The sequence below is a fragment of the Artibeus jamaicensis genome, unplaced genomic scaffold (genome assembly GCF_021234435.1).
Source record: "Artibeus jamaicensis isolate MK-2021 breed Jamaican fruit bat unplaced genomic scaffold, CSHL_Jam_final contig_548, whole genome shotgun sequence".
NCBI classification, from domain to species: domain Eukaryota; kingdom Metazoa; phylum Chordata; class Mammalia; order Chiroptera; family Phyllostomidae; genus Artibeus; species Artibeus jamaicensis.
The window spans coordinates 14,061,084-14,077,826 of NW_026521883.1; the positions used below are offsets into that span (position 1 = coordinate 14,061,084).

Consider the following 16,743-nt stretch of genomic DNA (forward strand, 5'->3'; position numbering starts at 1 on the left):
TGCGGTTGGACGAGCCAGCCTGACCTTCCAACACTCGGAAGAGGACTCAGCCCAGGTGCCCGCTGCCGTCCAGGCGGAGCGCGCCCAGCGCCTGCCCCAGGGACCCCTGCCACTGCGCACGCGCGCCTGTCATCCGGGTGCCGCCTGAGGTTGCAGGTTGCGCTGGGGTGGCGGAAAGAGGGCGGAGCCAGCGGCGCATTGTGCACAGCGCTGGGCGGCTCGGGCTGTCGCCCAGGCTTGGGTCGAAGCTGGCGCTGCTGCCGCCGCCCTGCAGCTCACTTGCTGCCTCGGCAGCGCGCTGCTCTTCTAAAATGGCTGCCGCTACCGGTGCTGTGGCAGCCTCGCCTGCCTCGGGTCAGGCTGAATGTAAAAAGATCACCGATCTGCGGGTCATCGATCTTAAGTCCGAGCTGAAGCGGCGGAACTTAGACATCACCGGAGTCAAGACTGTACTCATCTCCCGACTCAAGCAGGTGAGGCCGGCGAGGTCCGGGAAGGGGTGCTTAGGCCGCGCCTTGGAGCCCCACCTTGCGCCGCAGCTCTGGCAGTCAGCAGCCGCCTGGGCAAGCGGGACAGCGCGGTGGGAAGGCTCCGGGCGGCACCCGCGGTTGCGGGGTGGACGAGGACCCTCCCGCGGCGCCCCCGCCCTCGCGGGCCGGGCAGGGCCTGCGACCCGCTCGCGAGCCGCCCAGGACCGGTGCAGCCGAACGCGTCCCTATCTCCTCTGGGACGTCCCCGCCAGGCTGCGAGGGCTGCGGCCGGCCGGCACGGCCTCCCAAAGGCGATCGTGTAGACCCGGGAGGCGCTCGGTCCGCAACCTTAAGCGATGGTGAGCGCGTGCATTTCTTGACCTCGGAGGGGGCTGGTTACTTTGGTGACTTCTGCGAAGTTACCGTTTAATTGTGCCCAACCGTTTCTCCCCATCTTGGGAAGGGATTGGTAGTGGAAGTTGATGGGTGGGTAAGAGAAAGGGTTTGTTTTCCTCTGGAATTTTCAGTGTTTGCTTCAGCTCAATAATCTGCTTTTTCATCCTTGATTATCTTTCGGTTTATTTGAGCGTTGGAATTGTAGTAGAGGAGAAATAAGTTTGCATTATGGAAATCAGGAAAGTTCCCTTTAGTTATTTATTATCTTAGTAAGCAACTTTTCTGCAATCGAGAATGTTTAGACTTTTGTTCAGTATGATAATTTAACTATCTCGACTCGGTAGAATTTAAAACTCCATGTGATTTCGATAGTTAATATTTCCTCTTGAAAGTTTCTCTTACTCGTGTAGTTTAATTGCTGCTTTTGAAGTCGGTTTACGAAATGACTGGCAATTCTAATGTCTTGAGGCTTGAGGTTTGCTGATTTTTTTTTCATTTCGTTTTTATAAAATAAGTTTAGATAGACTGTGTAGCATATTAACTTCTCTTTCTAATGTAGGCTATTGAAGAGGAAGGAGGCGATCCAGATAATATTGAATTAACTGTTTCAACTGATACTCCAAACAAGAAACCAACCAAAGGCAAAGGTTGTTATGAGTTATGAACATATTTTAAAATATATTTTGGTTATATAACTTGCCTCTGCTCTTGTGCCACTTGCCCTGTTTATATAGTGCTACTCTTTGCTATTTCCCTCTGGCACTCTGCCTTCATGGGTCAAGGAAGAAAAGTTACTGTTGCCAGGCTCTGGGTAACTTGTAGCCTTTAAGATTGGCTGAAGCTGACCTGAAAGTGAGACCAGTTCTTTTTTACTGCCGAAAAAAATTATGTCAAGTTTCATTAATGTTTTTTCCTTCATACTGTGAAGACCTAAAGAATAAAATACAGAATTAATACATATCTACCTTGCCCCACAATTGGCAGAGTATTGAAGGAATTCCTACCAAATCTTTCGCCTTGGCTCCTTGCTGTTTTCTCTAGTATATTAAAATTCTATAACCTGTATGTTTAGTATTTTGTTCGACTTGGTGAACTTAATTTGTGTTTTTGCCATTACATTATACATTCTAATTTTCAGTGAAATTTAAAAAGATCTCACCCATCACACTAACAAAGTAAAGAAAATCCATGATTAGATAGCTTTAAAAAAAGTTTTAGGTTGTAGGGATATCTTAAGGATTTTTATTTTATAATTTTTCAGCTAGGCCAGAATATATTTCAAATATGGTGATTTAGTGAATAGGTAAAAGTGGTTTTAAATTAACATTTTGGGACTTTGATATTTTTTGAAGATTCTGGTAAGTGTAATCTTTTACTTGAATACATAATTACAGCTTTTTTCATCTGTCCCATAAGGACAGTGGCAGAGAGTGAATATGATGTGGGTGCCTGGATCCTGGATCCTGGTACCTAACTGCTGCTCTAAGTGATTCAGTTGCTACTCTGTCTGCCATAGACCTGATTATGACTAGAGTAAAATGGCTGAATGGATTTACATGGAAAAGAAGGAAATATTAAAATTTGATTTTAAGCAATCTGTGTGGATATTAGGTCTGGGCAGATTTTGATGCCATCTCACTTATTTGGGTTCATAGGTCTGTAAGAGTCCCATATTTGTGCCAAAGGAACTTGAAAACTGCTAGGAAGCGTTTTCTGGGTGGCATGGTGGGAATAGCAGAGGTGGAAATGGAGTTTAGAAAAGTAACAAATTACCCTGAAGATCTTGGCTTTGAATGGAACACTGACTCCATATGTAGCACTTTGAGAGAAACATATTTCCCTGTGTTAGAGAAGCTTGTTCTAAGGAACCTCTGCTGGCAAGCCAGAGGCTATTTCAAAATGAAGCATAAACAATTCAGAAGTAAGTACATCAGGAAGTAACTGTGTTTCTTATAGTAATTTCTTAGAGAGATTTTGACTTGTCACTTATGTAGCACATTGTAAAAGTTTGGCAGATACTATGTATTAATCATAATCTCAAATTATTTGAGCTGATTTTTGATGTTAGTATCTAAAATAAACATCTTTTGGTATATTCATTCTCACCTACTTTTAATTTCTCTGGGTAGCCCATTTTAGTATCTTACCCTTAGAAATAAATTTAGCTTATTAATAAAACTAATAAAACTAATAAAATAAATCTTATAAAATTTTAAGTTTTTCAGTATAGCTATAAAATCAATATGTTATTTTTTTTCTTTCATAGGAATTATAAGGATACTTGAACTTTAATTTTTCCATAACTCTGATGTTAAGGTGTCTTGTGGCCTTCAGTTAAAAGTTGTAACAGTCATTTGTCTCTCGCAGGCTATTACTGTGTACTTTCTGAAATTCATTCTGGGACATGTATGATAGTCTTTGTCTCCTTGAATTCATTTATCATTGTTCTGAAAATTGTATGAGTTGCAAAGAACATAATGTAAATCCCAAACTACAAGCCTAGTTTGAATTAATTTACAGTTAAGATGCTTATAAGTAAAATTATTTTGAACTTTAGGAATTTTTAAAATAACTTTTAGATATCAAATTTGAATAGGAAAACTTCTTAAAATATCAATGTTAATGGATTTTGAAAACCAAGGACTCAAGAAATTAAATATTAATATAATGTCAGGTTTTCAGTCTAGTTGCTGAATTACTACATTAAATACTGGTAGTTTTTGCCAAATCTTATTTCACTTAGCAGTATCTACCTTGAACATAAAGTCATCTTGGTCATAGAATTTTTCCTTCAGTAGGTCTGTTCTCTTTTTTGTAAAGTTGGGACATTGTACTAATTTATCTGTAAAGTTCTTTGTAGTTCTGAAATTTAATGATTACGTATAGGTAAGAGCCAGAAGAAAAGTGCTTTCTGTTTAGCTAAACTAGATATATAAGAAAAGAATAGGAAAACTTATAAACCCTCAAGTAGTATAGGATAGGTTATTAGAAAAGGAAAAGAGCAAAGGAAGGGATTAATTATTACCTTGCAGACGTCAGCAAGACACATATAATAGCTTGTCAGGAAAATAAATCTTTGGATAGAAGTTAAATGATGTTAAGAAAACAGAGAAGCTTCATGAGTCTGGAAAAAGGACTTAGGTGAAATATAAAGCACATTTCCATATAAATACTGCTTCACTATTTTTAAAATTTGTGTTAAAATGATTATGTTTGGGCAGCTAGAGGAAAAGGAATCTTCATTCTTTAGTATGTTGTACACTATTAAAAATGCAGTTTTAGAAGCAACAAACTTGTAAAGTTGATAATGTGGTAGGTCCTAATATTTATGATCAACATTTATAAAATCTGTTTGGGGGGGGCGGGCTGGGATGGGAGTAAAAGACAGAAAACTGTACTTGAAAAATAAATTTAAAAAAAAGAATTTCATGTTAAAATAAAAAAAAGTCTGTTTGCATACATTTAATTTGGTGAAACAGTTTGTACCTCAGTTTGTGCCCCACCCCTCTGCCCTTTTTTAATAAGAGTTTATTTGAGCCAGACTGACAACATATGCCAGGGAGTGAGATCTCACATATTCCGGAGTCCCCTTCTAAGTCTTATATTCTCTTTGCTGTGAACTTTTAATAAGTAACCTAGAAGAAAGCTTCACCAGTGAGATTTACTATCATATTATTTGGGTGTGCGTTAAGAAAGTGGTTAAACAGGTAGAGCTAACTCATCAACCTGTTTTAGAGATTATAGATTTAAAGTTTCTTTTGGCTCACCTGACAGTGGCATATTACATCCTTTTGGATTTTCAAACTTTAGAGTCATTTCTAAACTTCAGCTAAAGTTATTTTAGGTGGTCAATCAGTACCGTATTCAGAATCATACGGGGTCCAGAGAAGGAAGGCTTGCCTGAGCGTGGTTGGTAGGGTGTGTGGATGTGTTGCACGAGATGGACATTAATTTGAACATTTCACCTAAAATGTCATATGGTGTGCTTGGGTGTGTTATTGTTATGTTACAGAATTATGTGCTTATGATCCTGTAATAAAAGATTTTTGTAATAAAAAAGGAGCATTATATGTGCCAGACCCTGTATGTAATTCAGTACTAACTAATGTTGACACTCACTTGCAGTACATGCAGGCTTTAAAAACAGATTCAGATTGCTATATAAAATCTGATTTTTCCCCTATAGAAAAAGTATAATTTAGGATAATAGGTTTATCCAAAGATCTGTCTAATTTTGTGTGAACAGTACCACAGGCAATATAATTAATTACATGTGTACTGGGTAAAGCTTTCTAAAATTTATGTCAAGTAAGAATATAATCAACCACACAAAATGCATTTAATATAATACATTATCATAGTATACTGTAATCTCTTGGCCTTTTTTGTTTTTTTAACTGCATTATGTTTGGATGTTAAGGAAAATTTAATTAAAACTCTGACATTGAGAAGGTCTTCGGGGACAGAATTGTCAGATATTTTTGGGGTGCTCACTAAGCTAGAAGCTTTGTGCAAGGATAAGGACCTAGACTTTTACCGACACTGGTCTCTGTAATGCCTACCATAGTGCTTGGTGCATAATAGGTGCTCAGAAAAATATATGTTGAATGATTACTGAGGACCATATGAAGGGTTTCTTAACAATTGCTTTTTAAAATAACTCTACTTGACTTTATATAATTGCATATTTCTTTGTGAAAAGCCTGTATACCAAGAGATTAGTAGTCTTTACTATTTCTCAGCAGCACTGGTGACTTCTCTTTAAACATTGGTATTTGCAAAGTATATTTACTTTTAGAACATGTAAATCATTGCACTATCTTTTTATTCCTCACCAAGTTCTTGGCCGTAGTGGAAAAAGCCTCATAACTTTTGCTGGAATACTGTTCAGCCTCAGAGATTGTATATGTTTTTTTTTTAAGATTTTATTTTTTTATTCTTAGAGACAGGGAAAGGGAGGGAGAAAGAGAGGGAGAGAATCATCAGTGTGTAAGAGAAATGTTGGTTGTTGCCTCTCGCACACATGGCCACTGAGTACTGGGCTGCAAACTAGGCGTGTGTCCTCACCGGGAATTGAACCAGCAACCTTTTGCTTTGCAGGACCCCTTGCAACCAACTGAACTATACCAGTCAGGGCATGTATATCATTTTCATTTTACAAAATCAGGCCATTTTACCTCAGCCATTAAAACATGTATTTGCCTTGTGTATTTGTAAATGGTGAGTTATATTTATCATGAAACTGTTATCATTAAGCTATTGTATCAGATATGGTGTGTGTCAAGGTAGATAATTTTTTTTTTACATTTTGTTTTTAGGTAAAATTTCCTAGTACTTTAAGACATTGTGCTTCTTCCAAGTCATTCCTTGTGGAGGCATTCTGAATTAGGGGCAGAGGACCTCAGACTTCATGTCAAAAAACTGAATTGTCCAGGAATTAGAGGAAAAGAAATTATTAGTCGATTGCATCAGAAAGGACTTCAATGAAGAGATTGTGCAATGGCTTAGGGTTTAATCATGGAATTTACTAATTCATTGAATCAACTGTACAGTAGTTCTCACACTCTACAGTAAGAGGAACTCAATATTGTGCAATTCCAGGAGTTAGCCTTACATTACAGTCCTGCCACCCTGGAATAGTACTTTGCATTTGGCTCTCCTGTGTTGTTTTCCAGATAATAAAAAGTGAGATGTTTTCATTTTAAAAATAAGTAAATACAGAGAAGTACAAAAAATGAAAATTGCTTGTAATTCCACCACCCTGAATTTGTGGTGTATGTACCATGTGCATGTCTTACAGGTTTATGTTTAATGATCTTTTTTTTTCCTTTTCAACAACTAAAATGGGTTCACATCATATATAGTATTTTGTTAAAGGTAGGTAGAACTTACATTTTCTCTAGTCTGAGGAATCTGAAAACAACTTTCCTCTTATCTTCTCACTGTAGCTTCTTCAGTTATTTATGCTCAGTCATCATGGTTCTCAATCTACCTTAGGAGTCATTCACATTTAAAAAAATACATATACCAGGCTCCTGCCTCCTCCCAGAAATTTGGTTTCAGTTGCTCCATTGCAGATCCAGGCACCAGTAGTTCTAAAGGTTCTCCAGGTGATTCTCGTGCAGATAGAGTTAAGAACCTCTGACTCTAGACTTGAGCTTGAAACTCAGTATCGTTTCCATTTATCTCTGCCTGTCAGTTTGCAAATTATTTCATATGTCTTACAGTTTTCAAAAATTGTTCACGTTGCTTTATTTGCTTCTTGCAACAGTGCTGTTAAGCAGGAGTATTTTCTTTTCATTGATAGACTAGAAAAGTACATTTGTGCTGCCTTTTAAAATATCCTGTGTGTGTGTACACATGTTATGTGTGTGTGTGTTTAGTTTAGCTGTCTTTAGATGACAAAATTAGAGATTTTTGTAAACATACTTTTGGTGTTTTTCAGGTTTATTATGATGAGTGTGATTTGTCTTTGTAGTAGACTCAAATATAAATCAGTGACCTGCTGGGTGACTGCTGTGTATGAGGTGGTATGCGGGGCCTTTCAGAAAAATGACTTCATTAGGAAAATACTGGTTTAATAAAGAGGCTGAAGCGCATATGCAAACAATAAACACAAGGCACAGTCTATGGTTATTTTAAAATATTGCATGCAGTTGAGGAGAGGTTGTTCCTGAGCACGTTAAATATTCCTCAGTTTGGCTTACACTCTGAATCTTCTCCCCACCTCCAACAGAAATTTTACGACTACATATTTTCTACATTTTATAGTTTGTGTAACTGGTTAAGTGGAAAAGTTACTCAAGCCATGGTTTTTTTGCAAAGCTCTACTCAATGAAGTGGGGGTTTTATTTTGTTTTGGAGGTATTTCTGAACTTGAAAAGGAAAATCACAAACTTTTAAGGACCACTTTGCCTTTGGAGGAAGAACCCAATTTATGATCCAGAATCCTTTTTTAAAAAACTTGAAAATTTTTTGTTTTTATTGTAGGGAGGGACGGGGCGGCGGGCGTGGGGAGAGGAAGAGATGGGGAGGCACAACAATTTGTTGTTCCACTTACTGGAGTGTTCATTGATCGAGTCTTCTAACGTGCCCTGACTGGGGCTTGAACCCCCAACCTTGGCATATTGTGTTGACACTCTAACCAACAAAGCCACCTGGCTGGGGCCAATCCAGAATCCTTTAAACACAATTATGAAATTCAAAAGTTCTGGAAACAAAGTTTTTTCTTAAGTTTGGGGGCAAAATTGAGGCTATTTATATTCTTGATTTATCCCATTTGGTGTGAATATGCATCTATTTTATTGCACAAATATTTCTGTAAATGATTGAAAGACCCTTTTTAGAAGCCCCTGGGAAGTTGAGATTAATTAAGGGCATGTATACCATTGTACTCTTCAAAAATCTGAAAATTCTTTATTCCAAAGCATGTGTGGCCCCAGCAATTTCCTTAAGGATTTGTGGGCCTAACAGATTTGAGCTGCCCGGATACGGAGATGTTTCTGGTGTCGCCCTCCTGTGGTTGTGTGCATTTCTACCTGGCCGTTTTACTTTAGACCCTAAAATCATGCAAGGAAACTCCAGTGCATTTTATGTCATTTCAAAATACCTATATGGTACTGCTGTGGTAGTAAGGTGTGAGAAGTTTGTTTTGCTTCCTTTTTTTTAAAAGATTTTATTTATTTATTTTTAGAGAGGGGAAGGGAGGGAGAAAGAGAGAGAAACATCAATGTGTGGTTGCCTCTTGTACACCCCCAACTGGGGGCCTGGCCCACAACCCAGGCATGTGCCCTGACTGGGAATCGAACTGGTGATCCTTTCATTTGCAGGCCGGCACTCAGTCCACTGAGCTGTGCCAACCGGGGTGTTTTTGTTTTTAAGAATATCTTTACTGCTCAGATTATTTTCTAGTTTTGTTCTTCAAGTATTAAAGCAGGGCCTCAGTCTACATGAAACTTTGTCGGCTCCCTCATCCTGGTCATGCTGTTGTCCTGTGGACCGGTTTACATTTTTTTGTGGCACATGACAGATTCCTGGAAGGACAAAAGATTATTTGGTTAATGCTTTCATAGCACAAGCTTTAAATGGGAGATAGGGATTAAAATAGGTACTCACTACACAAAAATGTACCTAATGTGGTGTTGTTGCTTGTTGGAATTGAAGGGGGATCTGGTTTTTCTTTTTATTTCTCATCTGTAACAGAAGTTAGGAGTCCATAGATGTACTTTGTACCACACGAAAGGTGGGAGTTTACAGTACATACTGACAGGATGGGGAGGCACACCATGCTAATTTGACTGGCATGTCACCTCTTTGTTTTATCGAGGACTGAATAGAAATCCAGACCTGTTTACTACCAGCATCCCGTCCGGGACTTAACACTGATTAGTCAGGAAATACATAATACCTGAGTAGCTGCTCCTTGTAGTGCATGGTACTGGGCTCTAGGCCGGATGGCGAACATCATAGCTATTTAAAATATGAGTTATATTTTTGTATGGGGGAGGGGTGATGCTTTTTCATAAAAGAATGATTTCAATACAGTTTTTAATCCCAGATGTGTAAAACAAGCCCAAAGTTACGGATAGTGAAAGCAGTGAAAGCTGTATTGTTCAGTGTGCCCGTCAGGTTATTACTACAGCTCTATCACTGTGTATGTGCAAATCCTGTCCGTATGGTTTTTATGTTTACAAGCTGATGACGCATTAAATGTCCGGTGCTTTCATGCGGTAGAGCTGTTGAAACAGCAAGGGGTAGTGATTTTGGACCTTTTTCTGTACCTCTGCCTCTTGTTGAGTGTTTGTCATGGGGCAAATTATGTAATCTCTGTGAGTCTCACATTTAAAAATCTTGTAGATGTGGCTATTAGGACCTCTGTGCAGTAAATGATAACATTTTTAAACAACTGGCCTTTTTCAGGTACTTGAAGATCTAATGGTTTTGTGGGTTTTGAGGAGTGGAAATAGGTCTGGGTTTCAATCAGAGCACTTTCTTTACTAGTCTTGTAATCTGATAACTTCAGCATTGGTTTCCTGTTTTTGTGAAATAGGAATATAGTTTCAGATACGAGGATAAAGTAAATACACTACAGTACATAAAGCATTTATCCTAGTGCCTGGACTGTGGGAGCAAGTTAAGCAGTGGTAGTGGCTGCTGCTGTTCCTGTGCTGTTTCTGTTGCTGGAGCATAATTTGGTTTTCCTTTAAGTAAACAGAAGCAAGTGCAATTCATTGTGGAGTATGCATCGTGTATAGTGTATATAGTGTCTTGCCGAGAGCTGCCTTTTCAAAGATAATATCTTAAAAATGAGTTAATTAACCACTCCTTACTAGAATAATGTCTTTTAAGTAGGTCATAGTAAGATGTAGTGGAAAGAATTTGGGACTGGGAATGAGAAGCCTTGGCTTCCTTTCTGACAGCACCACTTACTAGCTTTGGGAAAGCTATTTAACCTCTCAGTCCCCCTTCTCTTTTGTAAAGTTGTACCTGCCCCATTACCATTGGGTGCTTGGAAAAATCAATTGAGCCTTTTAAAAAGTGCTTTGCAAATTATAAAATAGTTCGTAATTGTCAGGAGTAAATAATCTGTGGGTTATTTGGTGGTGTCTGTTGAGGTTGGAGTGGGTAGAAAGGTTCCTATGTTTTTTTAGAAGCTATTTCTCCCCAAGGTAACATTTTTAAGTTTCTATATTTGGAACACTTTCTAAATGTGGATTTTAGTGCACTCTTTTACTTCCGGTATTATATCCCCAACCCTTGAGAAAAGAACATCTTTATTAAAATTTTCAAATAGAAAATTTGAAAGTGTTTATTAAAACACTTTCTGATGAACAGACTTTCTTAGTCATTACTTTTATAGTGACTTCTAATTTATATTTTCTCTAAAATACAAACAGTTCCAAAGAGCAAGTGAATGGTGTACCAAGCTCCACACTTTCTCTTTTGATTCACACAAGTCCTCAGGGGCAGGGACAGGCCCTTTTACCTCAGTGGGTAAAAGAAAAATCCCCACTTTTAATTTTGCTTTTCACATACCCTGAAGGACCAGCGTCTTGTTTCCCTTTTCATCACTCATTGGAATTGGGAGGGGATGGAAGATCTGGGCTGGTGAAGAGACTAGAGATAGGGAGAGACCCTAACTTTTTAACACAGTTCCCTCACTGCCTCACCCTCCACCCTGAGGTCCCCACAGCTGGAGGGTAGGTGTGTGGCTGTTCTGTTTCAGAGGGTGGGATAAGTTCGCCCAGGAAAGAATATTCATGCACATTTCAACGTAAATGAATTAAATTTCTTTTTAAATACTTGGTTTCCGGGAGCTGTGGTTTTAACAGCATTTCTAATACATTATGTGTTATTAAGTAGGTTTTTGTGGACTAGTTGGAAAACAAACTCTTAGCATTGGCTTTGTGGAGATTTTGTTTTTTTCGTATGAAGAACATTTTTAAAGTTTCAACCATGAGTTAAAAGTTTTGAAGATGAGGTTTGGGCTGAGGAGGCCTGCAGTCTATCTGGAAGCTATTAATAGTTTTCATTATGAAGTAATTTCTACTTGCCTAAATCAGTTAAGTCAATCATGTTAAGGGCCCAGAACTATTTGTATGTAGGTATTTGGAGAAATACAGAATAACCATTTTTTCTCTAAGTGATGAAACAAGATATACTTGAGAATATAAGGCAATATATAATCAATTGATGGATTGTAAGGTACAGATTATGTGTGAGTTTTATTTCAGAGAAAGCTTGTTGAAGAGAACTTAGGGTAATACGGCTTTGGTGGTGGGGGATATGAGTCTGGAACTTAGCTATCAGACATCTGGTTATATCTACAGTCAGTAGAACACCCTTGAAAGGTTCTGCTACTTCTGGGAGACTTGAAGCTAGGGAATTTGAGTAGTGGAAGGAAAAATTGTATTGTAGATGTCAAGTCAGGTAAGATGATGGGTACATATGTAGGATTAATTATTTGCACAGTTTATTTTAGTGAAACAGCATGACATTGTTAAAGCTTTTTATGTGTGGGGCAGCCATGGGCAGGTAGCTTATAAGCAATCAGCATTGGCTTTGTCAGATGATTGGGAGCAGAGAGTGGAACTATGGGGTGAACTTTTGGATGTTTTTTGCTCTTACAGTAATTAAGTATTGGTTGTTAGCCCATTTTCCTTCTTTCACAGGTAAAAAACAGGAAGCAGATGAGTTGAGTGGAGATGCTTCTGTGGAAGATGATGCTTTTGTCAAGGTAAAGTGTTAATTACCCAGGTTAAGATGTTTATTTTGAGCCTAGTGTTTTGCATGATGAACTCATGCATTTTACTTGAATGTTACTGAAGTATGTAGGTAAAATATAGAGACTTAATGTAATATTGTCAATCTCATTAATTTTCATAGTTGAGAAATATAGTAAATAACTTTACCTTTCTTTAAATGAGAATAAAGCTAAAACTAATGTTGGTCTGGATTTTTAAGTAGAAATCTGAGATAGGGGCCAGAGGAACAGCTAAAGAACAGTTGGTATGTTAGCTCCTGGACAAGGTTCTACAGTGAAGGGTATTGATCATTTACTTTTCATCTGCCCATTGCAGTAGCTTTTGTATATAATACACCGAATCTAGATTAATGTGTCCTTAAAATAGAGAGAAAATTGCTGTTGTGTTGCTACTTGGTAAAGATTAAATTAAAGAAATTATTTTGCACTTCAAAGATAAATAATTCAGGTCTTTTGGCTAAAAAAAAAAGAATATATTTAAAACTGATCAGCCAGAAAAATAATGTATGTAACGAGGTTGTGGCAGTTCTGTATACCTAGTATTTTTAACTTGTAGTTAAGGTTCTTTTGTTTTCAGTTGACTGAAACGTGATCAGCTACTTACTGATCATTAGGTCCTAAGTAGTGTGGCATTTGCAGGAATTATTTAATGAGCAGTGTTCCTCTTAAGTTGCGTACACTGATATGCCCATGTGTTTCATTCCCTGTGTATCGTTAATCCATATCGTCCTAACATCTCTGGAGCCTGCGTGCTTCACCAGGAAGAAAGCTTATGTTCATTCACCTGCCTATCTCTCCTCCTGTCTAGGTCTCTACGCTCCTCGTGTTACACACAGACCATACACCTCACACTTCGTACTTTGCACTTTGAGGGCAGGCACAGAAAGAAAGAATTGTTCCGTTGAGCAGTTAACCCTAAAATCAGATAATTTTAGACAATATTTGCCCAGGCATCCATTAAAGTTGAAGATTGCATGCCTGTAATCAGCTTGTGTTTGATCCTTGAAGAGTTCTTCAATCTCTGTATTGTTTTCTTTGTGGTGTAGCTTCCTTTATTTAGATTTGTTCTTATTTTTTTCTAGTTGTCTTCACTAGTGAGTACATGATTAAGCAAAAAGTATCCATAATCTGGAAAGACATTGTTACTTAGTATAAAACCTTTTAATTTATAAAATCTAACTTTCAGTTCTTCAGTTCATAAACATAGTCATTTGAAATGTTAACAAGGAGGTATATACTCCTATTCAGCATAATAGAGCTGTCTTTACTATTTGCTGCAAAGGATGCCTTTGTGTTATTATTAAATGAACTTGGTCATACTGTCTAGAAGAGTGAGAGCTTTTTAAAAAAAAATCCTATTTAAATATATGTTCAATTTCTTTTTATATTTATTTTTCACTTTCTATCAGCATATGCAATGCATTTGATAGACATTAAGTTAATACACTTTCCATGTCTTCCAGAGTTGGTAATTTTGAGTTTGGAATTCCTAGTAGGGGTGGGTCAGTATCACCTATTGCCTAGATGGATGAGTAATATAGGGATTGCTTCCATTTTTAAGTGAGGAGAATGGTCAGTGTTAGGCACTTCAGATAGAGTAGCTGAATTTCTCTTGGTGACTAAACTTGATTTTTCCTTATTTGCACCCATTCCTCTATGACATACAATTACTGCTCTGCTTTCAACCCCCTGTGCTCCCTCAGACGTGGTGCGGCAGGTCATCCGAGAGAGGCCCTGCTCCCCAGGTACTCCACATTCCAAAACTGTCATGTCTTCTCTCGCCCGCCCCCTCAGAAATTTCTGTTCCCTGATTGCAGTTCAGCTATGAATGATTGGTAGCCATGTCCCTGCTGTTTTCTTTTTTAATTCAGAAACCTTTTCTTAAACCTGCTAGATTTACAAGAAAGGAGGCAGGAATGTTCACTGCTTTCAGCCCTTTTTCTTCTTTAAGATTGTATTTACTTATTTATTTTTAGCAAGAGGGAAAGGGAAGGAGAAAGCATAGAAACATCAATGTGTGGTTGCCTCTCATGTGGCCCCCACTGGGGACCTGGCCTGCAACCCAGGCATGTGCCCTGACTGGGAATCAAACTGGGGACCCTTTGGTTCGCAGCCCGCGCTCAATCCACTCAACTATACCAGCCAGGTCCACCCTTTTTCTCTAGTTAAAGAGGAAACTATGCAGATTGCTGCCTTTCTTTGTTTCTACTGGAGGACCGTGTACCTATAAACTTTGAAAGGCAAGCAGACATTCCTCAGAGAGGTAATCCCAACCCGTGCTCCTTTGCCTAACTGGCATTGTGGCCTAGTGATAGATTTTAAAACGAATACATTTAAGTTAATTGCTTGCACATTTTTGAAGAACAGACATTTGTATCACAGTTGGGATTCCTTATTATTAATTAGAAATAAGCCTTATAACATATGACCTCCAGGGTCTTTAAAGTTGAAGTAAAGTATGGCACGTGGAGAAATTAAGTCATTTCTTTGAAGCCATCTCTTTTAGGACAGCTGCTAGGGTGTCGGTTGCTAACTATTAAAAACTGGGACTTGAGAGCATCTCTAGTAGCAACCCAATTCATGTGTATTTCAGTATGAGAGATCTGGCAACTCAGATATGTAGTTTAGTGATCTTGGTATTAGACTCCCTCTATTTTTAAAGACAGTTACCATAATATGTACAGTGAAATGATTAACTTTGACTTTGGGAATAATGTCAACATACGATAAAATTTAAAACGTGTAGAGATGTAAATCACCAAAAACGTTTGGTGGCTAGCCTGCACTACTTTGCCTCTAGTTGTACCAAATTTTCTTACCATTAAAAGGACTGTGAATTGGAGAATCAAGAAGCACATGAACAAGATGGAAATGACGAACTAAAGGACTCTGAAGAGTTTGGTGAAAATGAAGAAGAAACTGTGCATTCCAAGGAGTTACTTTCTGCAGAAGAGAACAAAAGAGCTCATGAATTGATAGAGGCAGAAGCAATAGAAGATATAGAGAAAGAGGACATCGAAAGTCAGGTCTTTAGCCAGTATTTTTTAAAACATGACTCAGATAAATTAAGTACTAAATAATAAGTTTTTTTTCCCTAGCTCAATGTGGAAATCTCAGAATTTTCAAAAAATATATTTTTAAAGTTATAGTCACCCTGAATCCTGTCATCTAAGATGACCTTTTTGATTTTTGCTTATTTTTCACATATATATATATTACTTAGTAGTTATCATTGCTATTTATTCTATGTAAAATTCTATATATTTCCACATAATAGCTTCATAATCTGTGTTTTGTACTAATATTGAACTGCTTTCTCTGTGCCTAATAGCCACTCCTTTAACTTGGAACATTTAAGTTTTAAGTTGTTTTTTTTTTTTTTAACCCCAGTATGAATGAGTGTACCAGTTTTGCTCTGACCTTGCCACCATTACCTGGTGATTTTTTTTCCTACTTTAGTAGATATAAATGATTAATTTGCGTTTTCTTTGGTTATTATCACGGGTGGGGTGGTTACTTAATGAGAGTATAATTTAAAGCATATAATTTTAAAGTTCTTCGAATGAAGTAGATGATTTGTTCTGCTTCTCAGTACATTAGTACCATGTGTCCTAGTAGATCAGTGGGTTACGGAGTCCCTGCTGTCAGTGCTTAGGCGGGCCCAGAACCCTTCTCTTCCACCTCGCCTAGTAAATGAAGGGCTGGAGAAAGAGTTTCCTAATTCTTTATCAGTGTGACGGATTTTATGTTGGCATAGAAAATATGGTCTGAATTGTTAAGCACTGACTTAGTACCCGTGGGATCACAGACACTGTATGGAACACAAGGCTAGTGGTAATTGGGTATAGCATAAAAGCATTCTCATGTTACCCAGATATTTTGTAAAGCAGCTATTGTATACCCTTTTACTTAGGAAATTGAAGCTCAAGAAGGTGAAGATGATACCTTTCTAACAGCCCAAGTAAGTTTACATCTAGTCCTATGAATTTGATATTGTGGGTGGAAGGGTTTGGAAGAGGAATCTTATTTTGACTCTAATTCTCTTTTTCATAAAACTGCCTTAAATTCAATGCGAAGTTATTTATGTGGTGTAAGCAAGATACTTAAAATCAGTAGCCGAAACTTCTGTTGTCATGAAGGTATTCGGAAGTTATTATAACAAGTTTCTACCATTTTCAGAATAAAATGAAAGCAGTCCCTCCTTTCTAGAAAACATAACTCTTATTACCACTCTTGCAGGAAGCCCACATTCTGCTTGATTTTTTTTCTGTCACTTTGATATAAAATATTTAAAAAATGCTAACCCCATTTAAAGCCTTATTTAAATTTTTGTTAATTTAACACTCTGGTATATTTTATTAATATACCAGATGGGGCTGGTATAAAAATTATAAAACTCTAGAGATTTACATGGGGTGCATATCCTGTGTTGAAAATGACCACTTTTCTGCTATGTGTTAAAGTACGTTTTTGGTATATGTGATACATATATATAATGTACACTTTAAAGCGTGACCTACAGATGCTGTAAACAGACATTTATAGCTCAGTTTCTGCAGTGTTTTTTAAAGTATTCTTTATCTTTTTTTATTATTTGTTCTCAAGAACCCTTTG

The 16,743-nt window shown here is 37.8% G+C and overlaps 1 protein-coding gene across 8 annotated transcripts in view; it reads left to right on the forward strand.

Annotated features, from left to right (window-relative positions):
• Nucleotides 1-207: 207 nt before the first annotated feature.
• SLTM (SAFB like transcription modulator) overlaps nucleotides 208-16,743 on the forward strand; it is a 48,590-nt gene continuing 32,054 nt past the window's right edge. For 2 of the 8 annotated variants that reach the window (XM_037151118.2, XM_037151121.2), the window contains exons 1-6: nucleotides 209-473; nucleotides 1,426-1,513; nucleotides 12,017-12,102; nucleotides 13,833-13,874; nucleotides 14,958-15,155; nucleotides 16,043-16,090. In XM_037151118.2, coding sequence (XP_037007013.2) covers nucleotides 312-473; nucleotides 1,426-1,513; nucleotides 12,017-12,102; nucleotides 13,833-13,874; nucleotides 14,958-15,155; nucleotides 16,043-16,090 — 624 coding nt within the window. In that variant the 5' untranslated portion in view covers nucleotides 209-311. Of the gene's footprint in view, nucleotides 474-1,425; nucleotides 1,514-12,016; nucleotides 12,103-13,832; nucleotides 13,875-14,957; nucleotides 15,156-16,042; nucleotides 16,091-16,743 lie in introns of all 8 variants that reach the window. The other 6 variants (XM_037151122.2, XM_037151124.2, XM_037151123.2 and 3 more) reach the window with 5 other exon arrangements.